General features: G+C 42.4%; 1 protein-coding gene across 1 annotated transcript; it reads left to right on the top strand.

Annotated features, from left to right (window-relative positions):
• Window positions 1-168: 168 nt before the first annotated feature.
• LOC136507624 (transcription initiation factor TFIID subunit 1-like) lies at window positions 169-25,243 on the top strand. The gene is made up of 20 exons (XM_066502291.1): window positions 169-340; window positions 762-865; window positions 1,196-1,258; window positions 1,334-1,376; window positions 1,549-1,803; window positions 7,360-7,472; window positions 7,615-7,783; window positions 8,582-9,587; window positions 10,976-11,178; window positions 11,395-11,632; window positions 12,016-12,352; window positions 13,430-13,636; window positions 13,770-13,859; window positions 15,028-15,234; window positions 17,374-17,538; window positions 21,353-21,833; window positions 21,911-22,088; window positions 22,209-22,230; window positions 23,677-24,474; window positions 24,711-25,243. Exons 1-20 carry the CDS (start codon window positions 304-306, stop codon window positions 25,059-25,061), a joined length of 5,067 nt encoding a protein of 1,688 aa, XP_066358388.1. The 5' UTR covers window positions 169-303; the 3' UTR covers window positions 25,062-25,243.
• Window positions 25,244-26,147: the final 904 nt, after the last annotated feature.

Below are 26,147 nucleotides of genomic sequence, written 5' to 3'. Positions count from 1 at the left end.
AATTACACAGTTTGGTGGGAAATTACGAGACGAACGTTTTAAGCCTAATTAATCAATGTTTGACACTATTTGCCAAATAAAAACGAAGGTGCTACAACCCAAAATCCAAATTTCGCAAACTAAACAAGGGCTCACTCCTCCAATCCGGCCGCGGCGACGCTAGGCTAGGAAATTCCGGCGCCGATCGAGGTTTCGGGAGTGCCGCGGTCTAGGCGTCCAGTGGTTAGTGGGTGGCGCCGTCGCGGTCCAGTGGCGGTGGGCGGAGGCGGCCGTGTGGGGCCGCCGCAGCCGCGCGCAGCCATCATGAACAACAACGAGAGCCCGAATGCCAGCGCCGCAGGTGAGCTCGACTCGTCGCCTTGCCGCTGCGGGGCATGTGTTTCGGTTTCTGTACTGCCGCGAGTCGATGATCGCCGGTACCTAGCGTCGTGAACTGCTGCGATGCTCGTAGGTCTAGTGCGATTCGGTTGGGGGTGCTATTGGTAATTTGGTAGGCGCGTGTTTACCGTGCCTGTGTTTGATTACGGCTGTTGGATTGGACGGATTCAATGTTGGACTTCACTATTATGTTTCGAACTCACAGAAGCTGGCTGCTGTCTGGGAATGCACCATATCGTTGTCAACTTGTCCTGACTCATTTGTGTACAATTTCCAACCTTTCTCCTATTTAATTTAGGAGGTTGTGCTGAAACTGGGCCTATCAAGCTGTGTATAATTGATGAAATGCAGAGTTTGATTAAACCCATGACCCATCCTTACAGATGATGAGGATTACGAAGAGCCTGGTGGCTGGAATTACTTCCTGGGGTTCATGTTCGGTAATGTGGATGATTCTGGCGACCTAGATGCTGACTATCTTGATGAGGTATACTCCTTTTGACTTCTGAATTTGTTTTGATGAGGCAATATTTGGATTCTTTTCGTTGTTTTGACCCTTTTATTTCATTTTGCTATATCTACCATATCTGTGGATAACATGCAGCTAGTTCTTTTGAGTATATCCATATGCTGAATGTCTTTACGTGATACTCGTAGGATTTGATGTTAAACTTACGGCCAGTGTCTGAATGCTGTGCTGTAGTGTGGAACCCAGTTGGTTATATGAATCTGTCTGTGAAAAAATAAGGCATTATGCAGTTGTGTTCATAAGATTACTGGAATGCTGCATTTTCTTATTTCTATTGTATTATATTAGGATGTGAAGGAACACATATTTGCATTGGCAGACGAGCTGGGCCTATCCCTCCAAGACATTGATGTATGCTATCTCATGATAATAGTTCATTTGACACTGTGTCCTTGTCAAACATGCTAACTATTTGTTGCTTAATAGTTAGTCAGGTCTTCTCCAGCACCAACTGATTCCTCTGAGCAAGGTTAGTGAAGCTTAACTTTTTCATAAAAGCTAAATGAATGATTCTTGTCCATTAGATTATTCACTGACTCAGTTTGGCAATCCAGATCCTGCCATTTCTGACAGCCTTATCCTGTTCTTCCTTGCCTAATTATACACGCTATTCGATACCTGATCTTTTTTCTGTTCTGTAGATTTTGATGAGAAGGCCGAAGATACTGTTGACTTTGAAGATATTGATGAAGAATATGATGGACTTGAAGTTGAAGCACCTACAGAGGAAGACAATGTTCTATCTAAAAAATATTACTTCTCATCAAATGCAGTGTATACTTCAGTCGATAGTACATTATCAGTGTTTGGTGAGGATAACTATGATGAAGATGAAGGAACGACCAATGACATCGACTCCCAAGTTAATAGTGCTGTGCAAAAATGTTCTTCTGATGGTATTCAACCATATCCCCAATTGTTTCTTTGCATTTTTTTTATATATTAGCGATAATTCGTTTTCTTACAACCTTTTGGTTGCCCTATTACCCTTGATTCTGTTTCTTCCATCTATTGATTAAAATATTTTAAGGCTTCACATGTTTTTATATTGTGATTCTATTTGTTCTCATGGGTATGCATTGATACTAACCTGGGGATTTTCAGAAGATGATCTCCACAGGTGAAGGAGTCACTATATATAGATAGCCTCATGGCTATATATAGGCATATAGGCCCTATTAGATAGGATCTTCACACTTAACACCCCCTTCAAACTCAAGGTGGAAATGGAGGATCTGAAGCATTGAGTTTGAGCAAATGAAGCCGATGTTGCTCTCTAGTTTGCGCTTTAGTGAAGAAGTCAGCTAATTGCAGCTCGGATGGCACATATTGAAGAGCAATGGTATGCTGATTACAATGAGAGCGAGTGAAGAAAGCATCGACGCCAATATGCTTGGTAAGTTCATGCTTCACAGGATCATTGGCAATCTGTATAGCTCCTGTATTATCGCATAGAAGAGGTGTGGCAGCATCACAAGAAATTCCGAAATCAGTCAACCACCATCGAAGCCATACGATTTCTGCAGTAGTGGTGGCAAGTGCTCGAAGTTCTGCCTCTGCACTAGAACGAGATACAGCAGCTTGTTTCTTGGACTTCCATGCAATAGGAGAGGATCCAAGAAGAATACAGTACCCTGTGATAGAGCAACGATCTGTTGGGTCACTCGCCCAAGTGGAGTCCGAGTAAGCATGAAGCTGAAGTGGACTGTCACGGGCATAGAATAAGCTGCGAGATGATGTCCCCCTCAAGTACCGTAAGACACGAAGTAAATGGCCAAAATGAACGGTCGTAGGAGCACTCACAAACTGACTCAAAATATGGACAGCATGGGCAATATCAGGTCGAGTAACAGTGAGATAAACAAGGCTGCCCACAATATGCCGATATCGAGATGGATCCTTAAGAGGAGTACCATCAGTGGGATGAAGCTGCAAATGAAGATCCATAGGTGTCGTAGCTGTCCGATGGTCAGTGATGCCTGAACGAGTAATAAGGTCTTGTATGTACTTGGACTGAGAAAGATAGCAACCCTTTGCAGACTGTTTGACCTCAATGCCTAGGAAATAACTGAGAGGACCTAAATCCGACATTTGAAATTGTGCACCAAGTTGCTGCTTGACATAAGAAATGTGGTCTGCATCGTCACCCGTAATCAATATATCATCAACATATAAAAGAAGCAAAGTACGTCCACGTGAGGAGAGGTGGATAAATAAGGCAGGGTCATGATCACTAGGTGAAAAACCAGCAGCCCGAATGACAGAGACAAAGCGCTCAAACCAAGCACGAGGAGCCTGTTTAAGACCATATAAAGCGCGACGAAGACGACAAACATAACCTGGAGGGGCACTAACACCTGGAGGTGGTTGCATGTAAACTTCTTCATTTAAATCACCATGAAGAAAGGCATTTTTAACATCCATCTGAGAGATTGTCCAAGAAGAAGCAGCAGCCACTGCAATTAAAGTACGAACAGTAGTCATATGAGCAACAGGTGCAAATGTCTCATCATAATCTCGGCCCTGAGTTTGCTGAAAACCTCTACCAACTAGACGGGCCTTATATCGCTCAATAGAACCATCCGACTTGGTTTTAATCTTGAAGACCCACTTGGATGTAATAGGCACAGCATGCGATGGTAATGGAACAATATCCCAGGTCCCTGTAAGATCAAGTGCAGCAAGTTCCTCACACATAGCAAGTTGCCATTCTGGAATGCTAGAGGCCTCTCGATAAGTGGTTGGCTCTTCCACAACAGCAGTGACACGAGGAAAACCATATTTGTCAGGAGGCCCAATAGTAGCACGGTCTCGTAGATTATATCTCAGACCACCCTGTGATTCATCAGAAAAAGCACATGACTCATCAGAATTAACAGAACTATCAACATCGGGAGTAGCAGGACTGGCCGAAGAAGTGGCTGTGGGGATTTGGGGACGACGAGTGTAGTATTTGTGGACAGGTGGTTTGTCAAAGGATGGGAGCTGCTGGACCGGAGGTTGACAAGACAAAGGTTCAGAAAGTGGGGGAGGATCGACATGAGTAAGTGGAGGAGTTTCAAAAGTGTCAGGAGAAGATACAGAAGTGTTAGGTGGGCTGGAAGACACGGGTTGTGTAGGAGGGTCAACATCACTAAGTATAGGAGAAAGACACAGAAAGGATGTTGACTCTGTACAACTACGGGATGGTTGAGTAGAAGAGTTATAAAAGAAAGGACGATCCTCAACGAAAGTGACATCACGAGATATACGAATGCGGCGAGAGGAGGCGTCATAACAACGATAACCCTTATGCTCAGGACTGTACCCCAGAAAAACACACTCAACTGACTGAGCAGTCAACTTAGTCCGCTCACAAGGTGCTAGTAGGACATAGCAAGTGCAGCCAAAAACCCGAAGGTGGTCATAGTCAGGAGGAGTACCAAAAAGAACCTCACCAGGACACTGACCAGACAATTTTGATGATGGTTGTCTGTTGATGAGATAAATAGAAGTGGACACAGCTTCTCCCCAAAAATGAGAAGGAACAAAAGATGCAATAAGAAGTGTGCGGGCAGTCTCTATGATATGGCGGTGTTTCCGTTCAGCAACCCCATTTTGAGCATGCGCACCAGGACAAGAAAGCTGAGCAAGAGTGCCTTCAGAGGTCAAAAATTGGCGAAAGGTGTGAGATAAATACTCTCCACCAGAATCTGAACGAAAAACTCGAATGGGGGTGGAAAATTGTGTGTGCACCATGCGAGCAAAATTTTGATAAGTAGAGCACAACTGAGAGCGATGTTTCATAAAGTAAATCCAAGTATATCGAGAATGATCATCAACAAAAATAACATAGTATTTATGACCACCTTTGGAAGCGAAAGGTGCAGGACCCCATACATCAGAATGAATAATATCAAAAGGTCTAGCTGAATGAGAAGTACTAGTAGAATATGGGAGCTGCAGCTGTTTTCCAAGCTTGCAACCCTTACCATGAAAACTAGACTCAATGGATGTAGGACCTAAACAACCCTTGTTTATTAAGGTGGATAAACGAGACCCGCATAAATGACCAAGGCGATGATGCCACTTGGCGAAAGATGAAGTCGATGGCGATGTACTTGATGAAGATGCAGCAGCGGCGGCGGGTGACACATGGGCAGTAGAGTGAGGAAGACGTAAAGTGTCGAGAACATAGAGGCTATGAGAACCTCTACGGCGATGGCCAGTCCCAAGTACAGCCCCGGTGCGACGATCCTGAATAGAACAAGATGAGTCATCAAATCCAACAAAACAATTGTGATCCGTTAATTGACCAACTGAAAGAAGATTCATGGACAACTGAGGTACAAACGAGACATTAGGTACAGAAAAATTAGAGGTGCAAAGAGAACCCTGATGAGTAATGTGGCAGGATGTACCGTCTGCTGTCTGAATAGAGGCATCATCTGCAATTGGCTTGCAGGCAACAAGCTGTGACTGATCTGATGACACATGAAAAGAGGCTCCCGAATCAAGCACCCAAGAAGAAGGAGCAGTAACAGGTGATGCAGCAGCAACAGACACAGATCCTGTAGGGGTGGAACCTGCAGGCACAGAGCCTGTAGGGGTTGAACCGGCGCCATGACCACTCTGCTTGGGATGGCGTGAGCGATAAGCAGTTAACTTCTCAGGATACCGAACAAAGCAATTTTCTGAACGGTGAGTAGTCTTCTTGCAATGAACACAAGGCGAAAAGGAGTTACCCTTCACTGTATTGGTCTTGTGAGAGGCTGCCAGAACACTGTGAGGTACTGATACAGGAGACTGAGAATTAAGTCGTGTCTCCTCAGCAATCAAGGCGGACAACACATCAGAAATAGACGGAGTGGTGGAAGCATTTAACAACTGTTTACGACTGGACTCAAAATCAGGCCGCAAACCATGACAAAACTGATATATAAGGAATTTTTCAATGAACTTATTCTTCTTATCACAGCAGCCTAAGCACCCTGTCTCACACTTAGGAACCATGGAAAGAAAAGGTCCCATCAGACGATCAAAAGCAGTATAATACTCCTCGATAGACATCTCATTCTGCTGAAGATCATGAAGTCCTTACATTAGAGTAAGCAAAAGTGCACCACTGTTCTGAACATATCTCCCCTGCAAGTAGTCCCACATCTCCTTAGCAGATTGATGGTGCTCAAGGCTCATCATTAGTGAGGGTTTCATGCTGGTGACTATGGCACTCATGATTCGGCCATCATCCTTAGTCCAAGTCGTGACGGCAGCAGCACCAGAACCATCCTCCGACTTGTCAGTTGGAGGATCATTTGTCAGATGAGATGCAAGGCCATGTCCACGCAGTACAGTTTTGACAAAGAAAGCCCACTCTCGATAATTAGATGGACCATCAAGTTTCAGAGGAAAAACAATGGCATTTGACAGTAATTGCGACTGCGACATTGTGCAAGATAAGCAGTAGCAGATGACAAGCACCACTGAATAGAAAAACAGAGCAGACCACCGCCAACAGAGCAGACCAGCAACAGCAGCAGCAGAGGAAAAACAGAGCAGAGCAGAGAAACCTCTGATGGACGAGCAGAACCACGGAGCCACTCGTGCGGCACGATAAGGACGGCCTGGCGTCCTCTGCTCGCACGGAAGACCGAGCGGACAAGGCACGACGAAGACGATCTGGCGACGAATCGCGCGGAAGACCGACTCACGCGGATCGACGAGTCGCGCGAATTGACGCGCGGAGGAGGACCGCACGGACGGTGCGGAGAATCGGCGACGGACAGGACGACGGGCCGCGCGAACGGCGCGGAGGATCGACGACGGGCCGCGCGAACGGCGCGGAGGATCGACGACGGGCCGCGCGAACGCGACAAGGATCCGACGGGCCGCGCGAACGGCGCGGATGTGCGGCGATGAGCTGAACAGACGAGGCGGACGACGCCGCGAAGAGACAGGATGGATCCCAAGGTAAAGAAAAATTGGATCGTGGGTGAATTAGAGTAGCCTAATCCTAACCCTAATCCATGTCTCTGATACCATGATACTAACCTGGGGATTTTCAGAAGATGATCTCCACAGGTGAAGGAGTCACTATATATAGATAGCCTCATGGCTATATATAGGCATATAGGCCCTATTAGATAGGATCTTCACACTTAACATGCATGTGCTGCCTTTTCCATTCTGCAGGGTAGTGACCACCCTTTTTATCCTTTTTATTTTTGGGTCAAAGTTTCACATAGACACCACTCTTAACGAACAGAATCTAGTTAGAACATTGCAATACCTTTTGCTAAAGCATTAAAGCCACAACATTTAGTTTTTGATTCTTGAGAACATATTTTTTCAAAATAAATATAGCAACCTAAGTGTTGGAGTTAACGCTGCTGAATTTCAGTTTAAGTTCTAGTTATTTATACTTTATTTGCTAACAGTCGTATTTCTATGCCTCATTTTCTCTTCGGATGCAGTTTTAATTGAGCAGCCAGTTATGGAGCCTTCAGACGTTAATCTTGCCACAGAAAATGTTGGTTTGTTGCCACATTCAGAGGAATGTTTGGACTTCGAATATGAACTTTTGCAGGTATTGTCACGTCTTGACCTTGAATTATACTCATTTATGCCCTGTAACCAGTGGACCCAACATTTTCTATTAAATCTGTAGTTCTTATAATGATCTACCGAGTATGTCTTAATATAATCGTCTTTCTTGTATAATGAACCAGAGAGAAATGGGCACTGAAGAAGGTTACCTTGGGTCTGAAACTGCAGCTTCCCTCCCTGTTTTGTGCATAGAGGATGGGGGTGTGATCCTGAGGTTTTCTGAAATTTTTGGTGCTGAGGTGCCTGCAAGAAAAAGGAAGACAGAGCACTATACACATCCAGTGAATAAAGGTAATATGGGTTGCATGGCACTTTTAGAGATCCCTTAAGAGACAATATTTATGAGTTGGCCTGACACAGTTGTACAGTAGCTCTACTTATCTCTTTTTCTGTCTCCTTTTCCTCTAGTTTTCCTTCTTTTTTCTCTTCCATTTGGCATGTGTATGTTCTTTTTCCTGATTTTTTTTTCATAATAATATACCACAGCAAGGGCCTCTCCTGTTCTATTCCCTCATTAAATAACATGCATTTGTTGATCCAATCTTCTTCTATATGACTTCTCCTTTCATGAGTTGATCCTTTTTGCTGCAAATGCTTTTTTTTTAAAGTAAAGGCAGGAGCTCTGCCGCTCAATTAAGAAGGAAATAGAGTTTTATGTACAGGCACCCATGGTGCCAAAAAACCTGGTCATAGGACCAACTCAAACACCGGTCATAGAGCCAACACACAGAAGCCACCACTCACGCACTTGTTGAATTACCTCGCACTACACATGGCCCTATGCCTTTGAACAATATCTTCCTTGGCCAGATAGGCGTTTGCTGCAAATGCTGCATTGACAGATGGCCATTGCTTAAATTTCTACTTATATGCCTGGAAAATGATATAGTAGGTCTTTGTTTTGCTGCTATATGAATGGAACTATGTGATTCTGAAGTTTAAATAGAAAACTGCTGAAAAGAAAGACGTCAGTGACTGAGCAAATACTGATTACCATCTTGTAGATTATTGGACATTATAAAAGTGCTCCTGGCCAGAACATTTGAGTATATCTGATGTCTTCTTTGTTGGTTCCAAACTTTCTTCCAGAGCTCCAAATCGCTAAATATGCTAACATCGTTGAAGAAGATGAGGAAATATTTTTCCAAAACAGTATCCAAAATATCTCAAATTTAAAGCATATCCAAATGGATGCAGATTTTGTTGAGAGTGACAGTGCTGATTCTGTTTCTGATGTCACTTTGTGGCCAAAGGATTCGTGTCTTTCTGAACAACCTATGAAAGTTTCACTTAAAGATATCCCTAGTGCTCAGTGGTCTCCTGTTTGTCCTGATTTTTATCCACTTGAGCATGATGATTGGGAAAATTATATCATTTGGGATAATTCACCAGCAACTGAAAGTCAGCCTTGCTTAAAAGGTTGTGCAATATATGAAGAGAGCATGGACACTCACAATGGAGATCAGGCTAAGGATTATGGTCATGTCTTTCAGTACTGTGCTGTGAAAGGTAAAATCAATGGGCATGGTTCTCCAGTAATAATAGATCAGTTTGGTTTTACTGAAATGCCTGCTGCAGCTAATCACCATGCCCCTGAGAAAAGTTACCATCCACTGACAAAGGAGACTGCTCAGGACAATAATGCCTTATACCACACAGAACCTGTGACCATTCAGCGGTTAAACAACCTTTGCTTACTGAACAGGGAATTATTAGAAGGATCATGGTGGGACTACATTATCTGGGATCCTAGTGTGGATACCCCGAAGCCTAAACTTATATTTGATCTTAAAGATGATCAGATGCTATTTGAGACTGTGGATGGAAAGAAAGTGGACCGCATCCACTCTCATGCTCCTACTATGATTGCTGTTAGTCCGTCAATGAAGAGTTCAGCATCATCAGCGGATAATTTTGGCAATCAATCGATTTCACTGAGTGATCAATTCAACATCTCAAATGACAAGTTTTATTGTAATGGGAAATTCTCGCAGCAAGCTAAGTTTCTTACTAAAAAAGGTGCTTCAATGTGCATAAAGGTGGTGCATTCTGCTCCAGCTCAGAAGCTGCAAACCATGAAACCAAAACTGAGCAAGTATGAGCCACCCTGCCCTTCTCTCTCAGAATCTTCTATTGTATTCATAAGTCTCAGTGAATATTTAATTCTCTGTACTGCTTACTTTATCAAGGTGACAAGGATTACAATGTGGTGAATAACTAGTAGTTAGGCAACAGCATAACCATGAATAACTTTGTTTGGATTTTTCTTTGTATTCAATTTAAAGTGTACTCCCTCCATTCCAAATTATAAGTCGCTTTGACTATTTTAGTACATCCATTTTTCTATGTATCTAGACATATATTATATATCTAAATACATAGTAAAATGGATGTACCAAAAAAGTCAAAGCGACTTATAATTTAGAACAGAGGGAGAATTTATCAGTGATATCAAATTGAGAAAGCAGTTGCCACTTCTGTTGTCTTGTAGAAATCCTTTTGACAATTTATTTGGATACTTTGTCTGGACTAATTTTCGACTCAGGATTTTGCACTATCACAAAACATGAAAAGATGACACCTAAATTACAGATGGCAAAAGAAAATGAGTCTGAAATGAAATCAGAGATGGACAACATGAGGATGTGTCTGTGATATCTGGCCAGGCCAGCATACATTTCTGATGTCCACTTATCACAGACTGGTCTAGAGATGTGGATTTTTGTCGTCTCGAATGTGCCTTTGGTCCCATCTTTAAGTAGTAGCTCTTTTGACGTTGTTGGTTAGTACTACTGGGTTTTCTGTAGTCTGTGCTTCTGTTCATAACATAATAAGTACATAATAGACACAACTTTAGAACTTGAACGTTTGGATATCAGCTTATACTTGTAGCCAGCGAATTTTCATTGATAGATGCTTGATACTTGCTGTTCTTGCAATCTTGCTTCATTCAATTAGAGATGTGCATGCAATCTAGAGATAATGCTAACAACAAAATTAAATTAAGAGTATTTAAATTCTTCTGCTGGTGTGGATGGCATCGTGAGCATTGTGTGGTAGCATGGCAATGGATGCTTGCATTACTAGATTGTGGAACTCGGTGCCCAAAGTATGGTGCATATTTTGACACTTCAGACCTTGGGTCTGTTTATATTTAACACAAGTTTCTTACTTGAGCTCTAATGCTCTATATCTCTATTGCATGTTCACTTTCCTTGTCTAACCTCGATAGTGGGCGAGGAAATCCTTGCTAGCAGAGGACATCCAATTTAGCTCTCCATCAAAAGCAAGGAAATCCCTATGCAACCTGCGAAAAGTAAAGCAAGGGAACCCAATTTTCATGCTTCCCCATTGGCAATGGAGCCAAACGTTACCATTGTTGTCGATTTGCCATTTTACATCACCTACTGAACTGTATATTATTTTTCGTTCTTCCCCACTTCATTTCTTACCTTTTTTTTTTTGCACTTCAATTTTCTGTAGTAAGGAGATTGCAAGCTTTCATAGACCAAAAGGTAAGTGGTATCCGCATGAAAATAAAGTTGCTGCTCAACTGCATGGAACTGCAGTTAGCCATGGAAGAATGACTGCTATAGTGATGACTCTGGGAGGAAAAGGAATCAAGCTTATGGTCAATGCAGACGAAACTCCGGTCTCTGTGAAACTAAAAATTTCAAAGAAACTAGGCTAGTACTCATTTCTTCTTCTGTTCTTTGCTTATTTTATTTAGTATTACCTTGTATTTATTTGTGGGTGGTTTCTTTCAAATATTCTCCTATGCAATTTAAAGCTACTATCCCCCACCCCCAGAAAAAACAAAAAGCAAAAAAAAGATGACCACTTCTTTCAGTCTTCAGTTTTACTAATATTTCTTTATGATTTGTGATGTCCTCTATATGCAGAATTCAAACATTCTGAGAGCATAAAGTTGTTTTATTCTGGAAAAGAGCTTCAGGATGGTATCTCTTTGGCTATGCAAAATGTGCGACCTAACTCTATTCTGCATTCAGTGTGCACCAAAGTAAATCTATGGCCAAAAGCACAGATGTTACCTGGTGAGGACAAGCCTCTACGTCCTCCTGGGGCATTCAGGAAAAAAGTTGACTTGTCCGTTAAGGATGGACATGTATTTTTGATGGAGTAAGTCTAACTTATTTCATTTTTTGTATGATGGAAGCATTAATGTCAATGGACTTTACATCTGTGACTTCAACAAATGAGAATTTAATTGCCAGTTCAGCCAAATGTTTGTGCATCATGTTAGTATTTGCTCAGCCACCTGTCATGTAAAATAGGCATTTGATCTGCTCTTTAATTATTGGAAATTGGTCAGTTATAAGATGTATACTTTTTATTTTTGCTACTTTTGTTGATATTTTTTTACTAGTTTAGTCAATTGGTGAACAAGAATACAAGATGTTCAATACGTTGAAGATTGTATTGGCTATGTAAATGCAATATTATAATTATGTATTTTTCCTTCACTATTGTATTAATTCTGTTTTCTGGCACTTCCAATACAGATACTGTGAGGAGAGGCCTTTACTACTTTCAAATACAGGAATGGGAGCCCGATTGTGTACATATTACAAAAAGACTTCGTGTATTGATGAGACAGCTACATCACTTCAAAACAACAGTGATGGAATGGGTATAGTGATTGCAATTGATCCGGCTGACATATCTCCTTTTCTGGGACACATACGTTCTGGTTCCCATCAGTCTTGTCTTGAAACAAACATGTACAGGTCACCTATATTTCCTCACCTGGTTTCGTCAAGAGATTATCTTTTAGTCCGTTCGGCCAAAGGGGCACTTTTCCTTCGCCGTATTGATAAGGTTTATGCTGTTGGCCAAGAAGTAAGCTCGTTTGCCAAACTACTGTATTCTTTATCAGCAGGATGTGCAATCTGAACTTCTGAAGCTTTGTTTTACCTCTTGCTGTTTGTACGAAGATGGTCATGGAGTATGCATTTGATGTATACCTTTGATGTATACGGTATACCTTTTAAACGTAATTTGATGGATGGTTTGAACATTGAATTGTTGCATTGCCTTGCTGTGCAGATCATGTTCTTAATATCCATTGTATTATCTAGGGTATAATTTGTATAAGTATGTCAACATTTTTCTGAACACAGCTGTAAAATTTTTATTCAGGCCTTTTTGGTAATCAGGCTGTTACTGTAATAGAATATTTGTTTGTTCATCATGTTTTTTCATTACTTTACTTTTTTCATCATGGAATTTTCATGTTGTGTATTGATATGGTTCTGGTATGAAGTTCAGTGATGTAGGTATTGTTTTACCTTTGGAAATTACATGTTAAAAGTTGCTTTTGTCATGTTTTGCCATGGCATGCGCTGCACTTTTGAAAGTTCCTAAACGCTGGTGATGTGTTGCCATTTGTTGAAGAAAAACAGTTTGAGATAACATAAATGCAACTCTCTACTAAATTACATGCTTTGAAAGGTCCTAAACTCTGGTGATGTGTTGCCATTTGTTGAAGAAAAACAGTTTGTGATAACATAAATGGAACTCTTAACCTTCAAAAAAATAAATGGAACTCTCTACTAAATTACACGCTATTTCTGTGGACATGACTTGCAAATGAATTTGGATATTTTTTGTGTAACAATTGAAAATAAATCGTATTTGATTATATTAACTTCCTATAGCATTTGGCATCAAAATGTAAATGGTACTTGTTTTGCCCTTTATTTCTATCTTTTTTTTTGAGCTTTAAATACAGCAGGGGACCCCCACTGTAAGGATTTTATTACACTGTAATTGCTAGAATAATTTATTAGAAACATATTGTCATACATATATACTTGTTTCTGTTTCTTGTACTCACCCTACCTCAGGACTGATCTGTTTGGGATAACTCTTCTCATTACATTCATAAATGATAAATGATTGCTGTTCCCTTGGCAGGAACCTCATATGGAAGTATTTTCACCAGGGACAAAAAATGTGCAGAATTATCTTCTGAATCGAATGCTTGTATATGTTTATCGTGAGTTTCGAGCTAGGGAGAGTCCTGGCATCATTTGTCAGATACGAGCTGATGAGTTACCTATTCAAAGTCCTTTGACAGATGCCATTGTGAGAAAACGACTCAAGCATTGTGCAGAGTTGAAGGTTAGATGTTTATCACATGTTGTTTCTCCTGAAGTTGTATGTATACATACTTTTAGTATTTTCCCATTTTTTTTCCAGTTTTGGGGATTTTGATTTAACTAAAATTAACACTGTGCTGCATGTTTATTTCCAGAAAGGACCAAAGGGACATTTCTGGACAAAGAGACCTGATTTCCAGGTTCCATCTGAGGAAGAACTGAAAAGATTATTGGCACTGGAAAGTGTGAGTTTCTTCAAGTGACACTTACACTTGTGTTAATCAATTCTTTCTTGATGATAAGCCTCATATCTCAAGGAAATGTGAGAGCTGATCACATTTCACTGTCTATAAGGAACAACAGCATGGTTTATTACCTATATATCCTTTTCTATAAATATATAAGGCACCGATTCGTTGCATAAATTTGTGTGCAATATCTCAGTTCCTGTTTGGAATGATCTGTTTCTTAAATGTCTTCAATTTGTACTGAACTCTTGATATTAACACATGATCTTGGAGTGGAAGGATAAAAAGTACTGTATTAACTTCAATTAGGGAATCGACTTCCCTCAATTCTGAAATAATCCCCCTTGCATCCCCAAACAGAGGGTAATGGTAGCTAAGTTTCTTTATGATGGTTTTAGATTTCTTTATAGCTAGAGATCTATATATTTCAGAGTATCATGGAGTATAGCTAGTAGACTTCATGTTGTCCCCAAACTTGTCATTCTACCGGAGAGTTGTTGAACATTGTGGGCACTTGTAAAGTGGTCAAGTCTTGGTGGATGGCCATGATATTATCTGGACAAGTTCTAATGGCTGAAATAATGACAATCGAAGTCAAGTCTCGTAATTTTAATGATGATGGATTAACCATGAAGCCTGTAAGATGCCACATAGATCCTTAAAAATCAAGTTTTAATCAGTTATGTCCTTGAGCTTTCTTATCTGTGACACATTTCCATGTATATTGTTATACTAATGGACTGGTGCTCCTAACTGGTGCAACTCGCAAAGATCAGTGTTCTTTCACACTAAGGTTCAAGTATTTCGACCTAACTGGCAAAACCAAACTGGTTGGAGTACCCTTGGTTGGGTATTTGTGTTCTTTTTTTTCTAAATTTATAAGAGCACAAAATTATCAAGACTAGTTGCCAGTATATTCATGATGTAAATAAGTAGCCTTCAGCAAACATACTTACGTCTCTGAATTATTAAAAGCCTGAGATTGTGTTAATGCTGAAAGATTGAATCAAATTGTATCATTGCAATAGACAGTTTTGAGTGAGATCATTGCAATAGACTATCATTGCAATGCAATAAATGTTTGGTAGCATTATTTCTTTTGCGCTTCCCTAAAAAACATTGCCATGACTTTTGAATTTATTTCAACTGGCTTGTCATTCTTCAGGTATGCTGTTATGAGAGTATGCAAGCTGGTCTCTATCGTCTCAAGCAATTAGGAATTGTAAATTTTACTCATCCGGTTGGTCTGGCTTCCGCCATGAATCAACTTCCTGATGAAACTATCGAGCTTGCTGCTGCAGCACATATTGAGAGAGAGTTACAAATTACTAGTTGGAATCTTACCAGCAATTTTGTTACTTGTACTAATCAGGTATTTCACTAAAAAACTTTTACTGATGTGATTAGGTGCAACATACTGTTCATTCAATGCCGACCTAAAACCAGTTACTGTTGGTAATAATTGATCTGTTTCACGAGACTGAAAACAACCTTCAATTCATACATCATTCTTTCCTGAGTTGATTTCAGGAATAACGAATACTGTACTAGCATGAATACTTTATTAACCTTCAAGCCATGAATTGACGGTTCCTTGATCACATATTCCCTGGGGCCTGTTGGGTTGGGTGCACAACAGCACAAGGTTGGTTGTTCGATGCAGTATTCTCTAGATAGGGCCACCTCAATCCCCTCTAGCCCGTTGGGATAAAAATGTCTAAGACCTGCTTAGAGGGTTTGGGGGTGGGGATTAATCATAAGAATTCGGATCCTCTTCCAACCCCCATTTCCAAATGGGGCCAGGGGCCTTGATGGGAAACTGTATCTAGCTTAGTTTGGCAACTTAAACTTCTGTTTGAACTCATATAATAATATTATTTTGTGTTGCAGGACTCATAAAATAGGTAGTGGGATGTCGATTATTTAGTAATCAGCAAAACTTGTATGTTTTGGAATGAACTGTTCACATTATTTGCGAAAGGGCCTCTAGCTAAGTTGGTTAGGTGGCTTGAGTAGCACTCCTCAGGTCTTGGGTTCGACTCCCCGTGGGAGCAAATTTCATGCTGGGTTAAAAAAAATCCCCTCGTCTATTCCATGCCAAAGCACAGGTCTAAGGTCCGGCCCCAGCTGTGGTCGTTCTCACATGGGCTACAGTGCCGCTGTGTAGTGTTCAGGGGTCTTCTCGACCTGTGTGAGGTCTTCTCAGAAAAATGCCCGGGGGCTGTTTTACCCCCCTAAAAGTCGAGTTAGGGGCTTGGACTTTGTGGCTCCCTTGAAACAAATGTGTTTCTGAGGGTGCTTCCCCTTCTCTCATGAAGGCCCATTGGTTTTTAGGGAGGAGATGAATTTGTGGTGCCCGTTTGGAGCTAAAAAGCTTCAAGAGTTGGGCATAGGTCATGATTTAGGATTAACTTGATTACTCCAGTTGTTAGGTCATGGTTGATTGTTTTGTATCAGGTGATCGTTTTTTATTCTCCTTTTGCAACCCCCTCTTATTTCTCTACGGAGATTCTGGTGGTTGTGTTGTAACTTGTAAGTGTCCGTTCTTACTTTTTTCCTCGAACAAGTAGGAGAGCTGTGTATCATCATAAGGAAAAATGGAGCAAGAACCCATACAAAAACCCTTACTCCCACCCACTAGGTTCTTAAACAAACATGTCCTTAACAAGAGTTCAAGATGACCATGACCAAAATTAATACACATTCAGTCCCCGGGCAAGGAGTTGATTGATACCTCGTGCCCAGGGATGAAGCTATAATGTAGTTAGGGGTTGCAAATGCATCCCCCAAAAATTGAAAAACCGTGATTTTGACTAACATTTCACCATATATTATGACACAAGTCTATGCACCCATAAGGCAAGTGCACCCTCCTTCAATTTTCTGTAGCTTCACAACTGCTCGTGCCCCAGCCATACCCAAAAATGAAGCTCGTCACTATAGAGCAACAGTGTTCTAGCTAGGCTAGGAGGTTCACCATTAACACGCAGAGAATATTCCACAGAGTCCAGGCTCCTAAGATGGAGTTGAGGCCCTTCCTTAAGTGATGAGCCACCACCCTTGAGCTTCTGTCCCACCAATCATTAAAAGAAGTCTCATCAGAAAGGGGGGTGAGACTTTGCAAGCCGACCCAGCACAGAAGAAAGAAAATGGTGTAATATTCTTCAAAGATACACAGCTCTCCTGCATGTTTAAGAAAAAAAATGGTGTCCGGTTTATCAAAAGTAGGGTTTGAAATTTGAAGATTTTGATGCCACTACTCTTTTCTAGGTGCTAGGTTTATGACCGCCATTGGTAGCTATCTGGTTCCAATCAACAAGACCTATATACCCAGCATAATTCGAACATCCATTAATGCCCCTTTTGGCTCCCAGCCCTCTTCCCTGTCAGCTCAGGCAGCAACATCCATAACAATGCTGTGACCACCTCCATTGATCCTTCGATAGCTAGAGAGATTTATTGGTACATGTTCTCCTCAAATTTCAGTTCTTTTTTCCTTGGACATGTGCAGGACAGGAAGAATATAGAAAGATTAGAAATTACTGGTTTCGGTGATCCATCTGGTCTTGGGCTTGGATTCAGCTATGTCAAGAAAAAGTCAGCTGTGGCAAAAGGTACCACTGTAACTGGAACTGATGCTGATCTCCGCAGGTTGAGCAATAATGCAGCCAGAGAGGTACCGCAGAGCCTATTTGATTTAGTATAAACATTGGCTGGGGTTACTGTTGCTGATTTACCTTTAAATCATGCAACATGTTTCAGTGTCAACGTATGTGTGTTAATATTTGAAGGTCCTTAAGACTTATTTTTATGGGTATAAAGAAAGCATGTTGAAACCCTCCATAACAATTGGCTCTAAATGATGAATATACTATGGGGTGTAAATTACCAGTGGCACTTACCCACATGTCAATGACACTCGGGTCTTTTTTTTTTTGCAATGTAGAAGTAGATCTCCCATGCTGTGTAAAATTGGCCAAGTTGATTCTATGTTCTTGTTGATTCGTCTACAACAACAACAACAACAAAGCCTTTAAGTCCCAAACAAGTTGGGGTAGGCTAGAGTTGAAACCCAACAGAAGCAATCAAGGTTCAGGCACGTGAATAGCTGTCTTCCAAGCACTCCTATCTAAGGCTAAGTCTTTGGGTATATTCCATCCTTTCAAGTCTCCTTTTATTGCCTCTACCCAAGTCAACTTCGGTCTTCCTCTGCCTCTCTTCACGTTACTATCCTGACTTAGGATTCCACTACGCACCGGTGCATCTGTAGGTCTCCGTTGCACATGTCCAAACCATCTCAACCGGTGTTGGACAAGCTTTTCTTCAATTGACGCTACCCCTAATCTCTCATGTATATCATCGTTCCGAACTCGATCCCTTCTTGTATGACCGCAAATCCAACGCAACATACGCATTTCCGCGACACTTAGCTGTTGAATATGTCGTCTTTTCGTAGGCCAACATTCTGCACCATACAACATAGCAGGTCTAATCGCCGTCCTATAAAACTTGCCTTTTAGCTTCTGTGGTACCCTTTTGTCACATAGGACACCAGACGCTTGCCGCCACTTCATCCACCCTGCTTTGATTCTATGGCTAACATCTTCATCAATATCCCCGTCCCTCTGTAGCATTGATCCTAAATATCGAAAGGTATCCTTCCTAGGCACTACTTGACCTTCCAAACTAACATCTTCCTCCTCCCGAGTAGTAGTGCCGAAGTCACATCTCATATACTCAGTTTTAGTTCTACTAAGTCTAAAACCTTTGGACTCCAAAGTCTCCCGCCATAACTCCAGTTTCTGATTCACTCCTGTCCGGCTTTCATCAACTAGCACTACATCGTCCGCGAAAAGCATACACCAAGGGATGTCCCCTTGTATGTCCCTTGTGACCTCATCCATCACTAAAGCAAACAAATAAGGGCTCAAAGCTGACCCTTGATGTAGTCCTATCCTAATCGGGAAGTCATCTGTGTCTCCATCACTTGTTCGAACTCTAGTCACAACATTGCTGTACATGTCCTTAATGAGCCCGACGTACTTCGTTGGGACTTTATGTTTGTCCAACGCCCACCACATAACATTTCTTGGTATTTTATCATAAGCCTTCTCCAAGTCAATAAAAACCATGTGTAGGTCCTTCTTCTTCTCCCTATACCGCTCCATAACTTGTCTTATTAAGAAAATGGCTTCCATGGTTGACCTTCCGGGCATGAAACCAAATTGGTTCATAGAGACCCGCGTTATTGCTCTCAAGCGATGCTCGATAACTCTCTCCCATAGCTTCATAGTATGGCTCATCAACTTAATTCCTCGGTAATTTGTACAACTTTGAATATCCCCTTTATTCTTGTAGATCGGTACCAATATACTTCTCCTCCACTCATCAGGCATCTTGTTCGATCGAAAAATATGGTTGAACAGCTTGGTTAACCATACTACAGCTATGTCCCCGAGGCATCTCCACACCTCGATTGGGATACCATCCGGTCCCATCGCCTTACCTCCTTTCATCCTTTTCAACGCCTCTCTGACCTCAGATTCTTGGATTATCCGCACAAAGCGCCTATTGGTGTCATCAAAAGAGTCATCCAACTGAAAGGTTGTGTCCATATTCTCACCATTGAACAATTTGTCAAAATACTCTTGCCATCGATGTCGGATCTCATCCTCCTTTACCAAGAGATGCTCCCTTTCATCCTTAATGCACTTAACTTGGTTGAAGTCCCGTGTCTTTCTCTCACGAACCCTAGCCATCCTATAAATGTCCTTCTCTCCTTCCTTCGTACTCAAATGTTGGTAAAGATCCTCGTACGCTCTACCCTTTGCCACACTTACAGCTCGCTTTGCAGTCTTCTTTGCCACCTTATACTTCTCTATATTGTCCACACTCCTGTCATGGTACAAGCGTCTATAGCATTCTTTCTTCTCCTTAATAGCCCTTTGGACTTCCTCATTCCACCACCAAGTATCTTTAGCCTCACGTCCCCTTCCTTTGGTTACTCCACACACCTCTGAGGCTACCTTCCGAATGTTGGTTGCCATCTTGTCCCACATATTGTTTATGTCGTCTTCTTCCTTCCAAGAGCCTCCTTTGATAACCCTTTCCCTAAATACCTCTGACGTCTCCCCTTTCAGTTTCCACCACTTTGTTCTTTCAATCTTAGCTTGTTTATCCCTACGGGCACGCATCTGAAAACGAAAATCTGCCACCAAAAGCTTATGTTGAGAAACAACACACTCCCCTGGTATCACCTTGCAATCCAAGCATGCTCGTTTGTCCTTTCTTCTTGCGAGGACAAAGTCAATCTGACTACAGTGTTGTCCGCTACTGAAGGTCACTAGATGAGACTCTCTCTTTTTAAAGAAAGTGTTGGCTATCATCAGGTCAAAAGCTACCGCGAAGTCTAGAGCTTCCTCCCCCTCCTGATTCCTACTACCATACCCAAAACCTCTATGAACTGCCTCGAAACCTGCGCTTGTAGTACCTACATGCCCATTAAGATCTCCTCCTATAAAAAGCTTCTCACTACTAGGTATAGCTCTAACCAGGCCATCTAAGTCTTTCCAGAACTGTCTCTTAGTACTCTCGTCGAGGCCTACTTGGGGGGCATACGCACTAATTACGTTCAAGACCATATCACCAACGACAAGCTTGACTAAGATAATCCTATCTCCTTGCCTTCTCACTCCCACCACACCATTCTTGAGGCTCTTATCAATCAAAACTCCTACTCCATTTCTATTCGCGACTGTCCCTGTATACCAAAGCTTGAAACCTGTATTGTCCACCTCCTTCGCCTTCTGACCCTTCCATTTAGTCTCTTGAACGCATAATATATTTACACGCCTCCTAGTCGCGGTATCAACTAATTCTCTTAACTTACCTGTAAGTGACCCTACATTCCAACTACCTAAACGGATCCTAGTTGGTTCGACTAGCTTCCTTACCCTTCGCACCCGTCGACTCTGATGCGAAGACCCTTGCTCATTTTTCACTACACCCGGGCGCCGATGTAGCGCGCCACTAAGGAAGCGACGACCCGATCCTTGGTAACTTGACACCATGCCCAGATCACGACACGGCGCGTCACGGGGGTGACGACCCAGCCCTTGCCCATTTAACACCATACCCGGGTTCCGATATGGCGCGTCGCTAAGAGGGTTACGCCCCAACGATTTTCTTTCGGGTTTCATCTCCATTTAAGTGGCTAAGTTTTTACATTGGCTCGCCACGCCTAACACAACCCTCCTCCTTTACCAGGGCTTGGGACCTGCTATGCTGGGACACCAAAGGCGCCCCACCATAGGCGGAGTTAAATACCATACTAGGAGAGTATGGTATTTGTCTCTAGTATGGTATTTGTCTAGGAGAGTAAAAAATGTGAATTAGATATATATTGCTTTGATGAATCTTGTGTTCTTAAATCTAACAAATATTTAAATTTTTCTTACTAATGTTTGCCACTAATGTATTGCTGTATATAGCTGCTCCTAAAATTTGGCGTTCCAGAAGCAGAAGTTCACAACTTAACAAGGTGGGATCTCATTACTATGGTGAGGAAGCTGTCAAGTGAGAAAGCTGCATTGGGAATTACTATTGATGAAATTCCAGTTAGTAAGTTTGCGCGCGGACAAAATATGTCTTTTCTGCAGCCTCAGCAGCAAACTAGAGAGAAATGCCAGGAAATTTGGGACAGACAACTTGAGTCACTTTCAGCTATAGATGTTGACAATGGGAGTGACACAGAAGCCAACAATGATCTGGACTCATTTGCTGGGGATCTTGAGAACTTGCTAGATGCAGAAGAATTTGATGACGAAGATACTGGTAAAGCAGGCCTGGTAAATGATAAAGCAGAAGGAATGAGAGGGCTTCAAATGAGAAGGTGCCTAACTCGAATTCAAATTAATGGTGAAATTGAAGATGATGAAGCAGAAGCCTCTCTGGCAAAAAAACTGCTTGAAGGTGGTTATTTCTTCATATGTATTTATTTTATTTAAAAACAGCTTTGTACTTATGATTGATGGCCTGTTATGGGACAGACAATGGTAATGGTAAGAAGGGAAGGAAGCGACCTGTGGAAATGACAAATTATGAAACATCTATGTATGATCTAGGTGCCACAAAATCAAAGCAGAGTGAGACTGGGAAAATGATTAGAATGTCAGGTCATACTGCTACATTGACCTCAAAGGGGAGCACTCCAAGAGAGGTGAAAGAGTTATTACTCTCCATCTAATGTTTGAGGCCTAGGTCCAGTTGTTTGTCTATTACTATGATTTTTTGATGTACTAGAAGAAACAAGCTCTAGTAACTAGCATGCTATGTTACTGTATGCAGGCTGGGAATTCTTTTGCTGAAGGTAGGTTGCCCTTAGACCTGAAAGCGATGATGTAATGGTTTGCATCAGGGGAGAGGGATTAGAGGGTAGAATTGGGGAATATCTGGGGGGTGGGTTGGGGGGCATTAGAGGAGAACGGCTACCCTAGGGCTAGCCGCACCTTAAGAGAGAGGAAGGGGGCAGCAGCAGCATTAGGCTGCAGCCGTCCGGGCCATAGTCACAAAGTTTCTGGGTCTGATGGGGTCGAGGTACGGAGTCGTGGAACATGGTACACTACTTGCAAGAGATTTTTACACTTTTGGTCGAAAATGAACCCACGAACCTGGGTCGCGGTCGATGAACCCTGGTTGAGGGTCGAAGGCATCAAACCCATTTTATGTGACTATTCCGGGTGCCGGGAGGGCAGCATGTCTTCTGACGGCTCAAGCGCGGGGGAGGCTAGAGCTTTAGGGTCTTACCCCTATTTTATTTTTGCTTAATCTTAATAGTTATATCTTCCCTCATATTTATAGGGAGGACCCAACCTCACTTGTCTTACAAGCAATTCTATTTTCTAGACTCTTCCTAAACCTAGACCTAGATGGACTCCTCCGGGAGCTACAGTACCAAGTACCAGGGATACAGTACCCCAAGGGTACTGTTCACGTGCGTCCATGCTGGCCCATGACATGATTGCTGTATAGTCCCTCTAGCCTAGTTCTTCTGCCTCCCCAGGGCCTGCTTATTGTGTAGCTCCTCCTTCCCTTGCCGTGTCGCTTTTGTACAGTGTTGTTCCTCTTTTTGGTTTTAATAAAATTCACAGTGGGGGCCTCCCCTGCTGTATATTTCGCTCAAAAAACAAGTTTTGCTTCACTCCCACCTATGCTACATGTAATTATATTGTTTTGGTTGTAATGATACTTGGTGTGAAGCGATCATTTGGCCCCGTTCATTGGGCTGAATTTGGCTGAAAAACACTGTTCCGGCTTAATTGTTGTGAGAGAAAAACACTGTTCCGGCTGAAAAAAGAAGCCGAACAAGCCGGCTTTTGTGACCAGCCGAACGGCACCATATGGTTGTACTTGTGGTGGTCTCCGTAGTCTGTACCCATCAGGTTGCATAAAAAGTAAACATAAAGAGTGAGTTGAGTAGTGGGGATACTGTTTATATTTTGTAATTTATTAAGGTCATGCTTTTGTGCTAATTCTTGGCTTGGCATCACACCTATTAAAGTTTTAGTGCAGATATTTGTGCCACTAAAATTTGAAACTTTTGAGCTTTGTTGAGAGTTCTATGATTCATTCATGTCGAAGCTGATGTTATCTTGCTATTGTGACTCGTGCCTTTTCTTCTTTTCTGGAAAAGAGACAGTGCGGAAGGAATGATAATTTTACCTGTGGTGCTTGTGGTCATGTAGGCACAGTAAAGCAAATTGTTTCATCATCTTATGAGTCTGACTCTATCTTTGTCATTTGTTTTGTTTTATAGCTTGGGCATATGTGGACCAACAAACTGTGCCCAAAGTATGGGGAGGATCAAGAAAATGCAGAAATGGATACAAATTCAGTTGAGTTTAATCCTTTGGATCAAGCAAGCCAGACGACGCTGAGCAAGAAGTTGATAACTAGAGTCTCATTTGAAGATACTGAAACCGAAGGACCTGAATGTACAGTAAAGTTCAAATGTGGGGCACCTCAAAGGTCCTTGGAGCGGAACATGTCACCGTCTGGTTCACTAGTTTCTGTTGAAGGCATTGCGGATGTCACAGACTTCAGACTTACTGGAAAGGCTGACAAGATATTTAAGTCTAATAAGATGAAGTTTGATGATTATCCTCCGGACATTCAAAAAGCATCTGTTGTATTTCAGCCTCCTGCTGAACTTGGGAAGAATATTCCTAGCAAGAATATCACCATCAAGCAGCCTAAGGGTCTTCTAGACCAACAAAGACATGTTCAATTTAGTACTATTCAGGAGCCCACAAGAAAAAATGTTGAATTATCAGGTCCCGAGAACAAAATCAGAGAAGATTGGTCCGACAGACAAGCCGGCCAGATGAATTCCCCATTTACTTTCAAAGGGGAAAGAGATATGCAGGAACACATGCTAATTGAAGCTGGGATACATGAAAAGAGGGAGGGAGGGCTCCAGAGGATAAAAAATAAAATCAAGGGAAAGAGAAAACCTGAATTTCAAGAGGCAGCCTTACTTTATCGTAAGCCATACAAAGATGAAAGAAGGGTACCTGAAAGACATCGGACATCTAAACGGCACAGAGGAGGAGAGGTACTATTTATATGTTTTTTTTAACGCAAACTATTTATATGTTTTAATGGGGGTTTTCATTGCTTAGTAATGTTTGTCTCCAAAGCATTTGCTTATTCTGTTGTAGTAGATATATTTATTTGTGGTCAAAACTTGACAAACTTTAGGTATTCTGAGAGTGGCCAAATGGTTGTATATAAGCATATTTCTTACAGGAGTAATTTGAGCTTGATTAATTTGTTTCCATCCTAATGCAGGTTGAGCTCTCCAACATACTGGAAAAGGTAGTTGACTGCTTGCGGAGAAACACTGCTGTATCATACATGTTTCTTAAACCAGTGAAGACGAAAGAGGCTCCTGATTACCTTGACATCATAGATCATCCAATGGACCTTGGTACCATCAGGGACAAGGTAAGGAAGATGGAGTACAGAAACAGGAAGGGATTCAGGCGTGACGTGGCCCAGATAGCAGTGAACGCACACATTTACAATGACAACCGCAATCCTGGCATCCCTCCGCTTGCTGACGAGCTCTTGAAGATGTGCGATCAACTTCTTGAGGAAAATGCAGAGATGCTTGATGGCGCCGAAGGTGCGATCGAGTAGTAGATGAATAGATATACCATTTAGATCTTATTAGATTAGATTCTAACATAGAAGTTGTACATGATGTGTATACTGTGGGTAGACTGTAGAAGAGAGCTTTGGCAAGGCTGAGTTAGTTCATGAAGGCAGGCAATGCAATCGTTAGTTCGTGTGCTATAGCACGTGCTCGAAAGCCAACTACATGTTTTTAAGTGAGGCTCCGTTCCTCCGTGCCGAGTCCTACTCGGTATCTAAATCCTGCACAATATTTTCCTTGTATCACCAAAAGTGCTACTATAATAAGTTGGCACGTACGCGGTACACCAAAAGGCGGTCTCCTTTCAAACGTTTTTTGAGCAATCTCCATCCATGGCTAGGGATAGTCGCCGCAGGTGCCGCACGCGGTCGCTGCAGGGACCTGCAAGGGAGACGGGGAGCCGCCGCTGACGACGACCAGCATCCACGACCTCCTCGGTGACCTCTTCTGCGCCGCGGCGGCGTGCAAGCTGTGGCACCGCGTGATCGCCGGTGACGGCTTCCTCCACCGCGTCCGCTCTCTCCACCGGCCGAGCCATCTTCTCGGCCACTACTCGGTAAAGACCACGCGTACGGAGGCAGGCTTCAGTCGTACCGATATCGAGTTCGTCCCCTTCCCAGCGCAGCCAGCTACCCACTTCCGCCAGCGCCTCTCCCTCGGCTTCCTCATCGACGGTGAGCACATGCACAGATCGCCAGTGCTCACCGACAGCCGTGGCGGCCTCCTCTCTTTTGTCCGTGACAATTGGTACGGAATTTTTTTTTATTTTTTAGCCTTTTTTTTAAAAAAAAAAATTCACAAATATGCCCCTGGAGGTAAGATTTCAAAATCTGGACCCTTAGCTCGGCGCCATCGTTGCTGGCGCCGAGGTCTTGGGCTCGACGCAGACGTGACGGTGACATGACAGACAACTCGACGCCGTAGATATCCTGGCGCCAAGCTTGGCGCCGTAGATCCTGTCACCGGTGCCGTAGATCTTAGCGCCGAGCTTGGCGCCATGATCTATGGCGCCGAGGTGGTGTTTTAACCCCGGCTCCAACCTTCCTGCCCGAGCCTTCTTCCTCTTCTTT

This window comes from Miscanthus floridulus, chromosome 15 (assembly GCF_019320115.1).
Source record: "Miscanthus floridulus cultivar M001 chromosome 15, ASM1932011v1, whole genome shotgun sequence".
Lineage (NCBI taxonomy): Eukaryota > Viridiplantae > Streptophyta > Magnoliopsida > Poales > Poaceae > Miscanthus > Miscanthus floridulus.
This window is presented reverse-complemented; position numbering and strand designations above follow the sequence as displayed.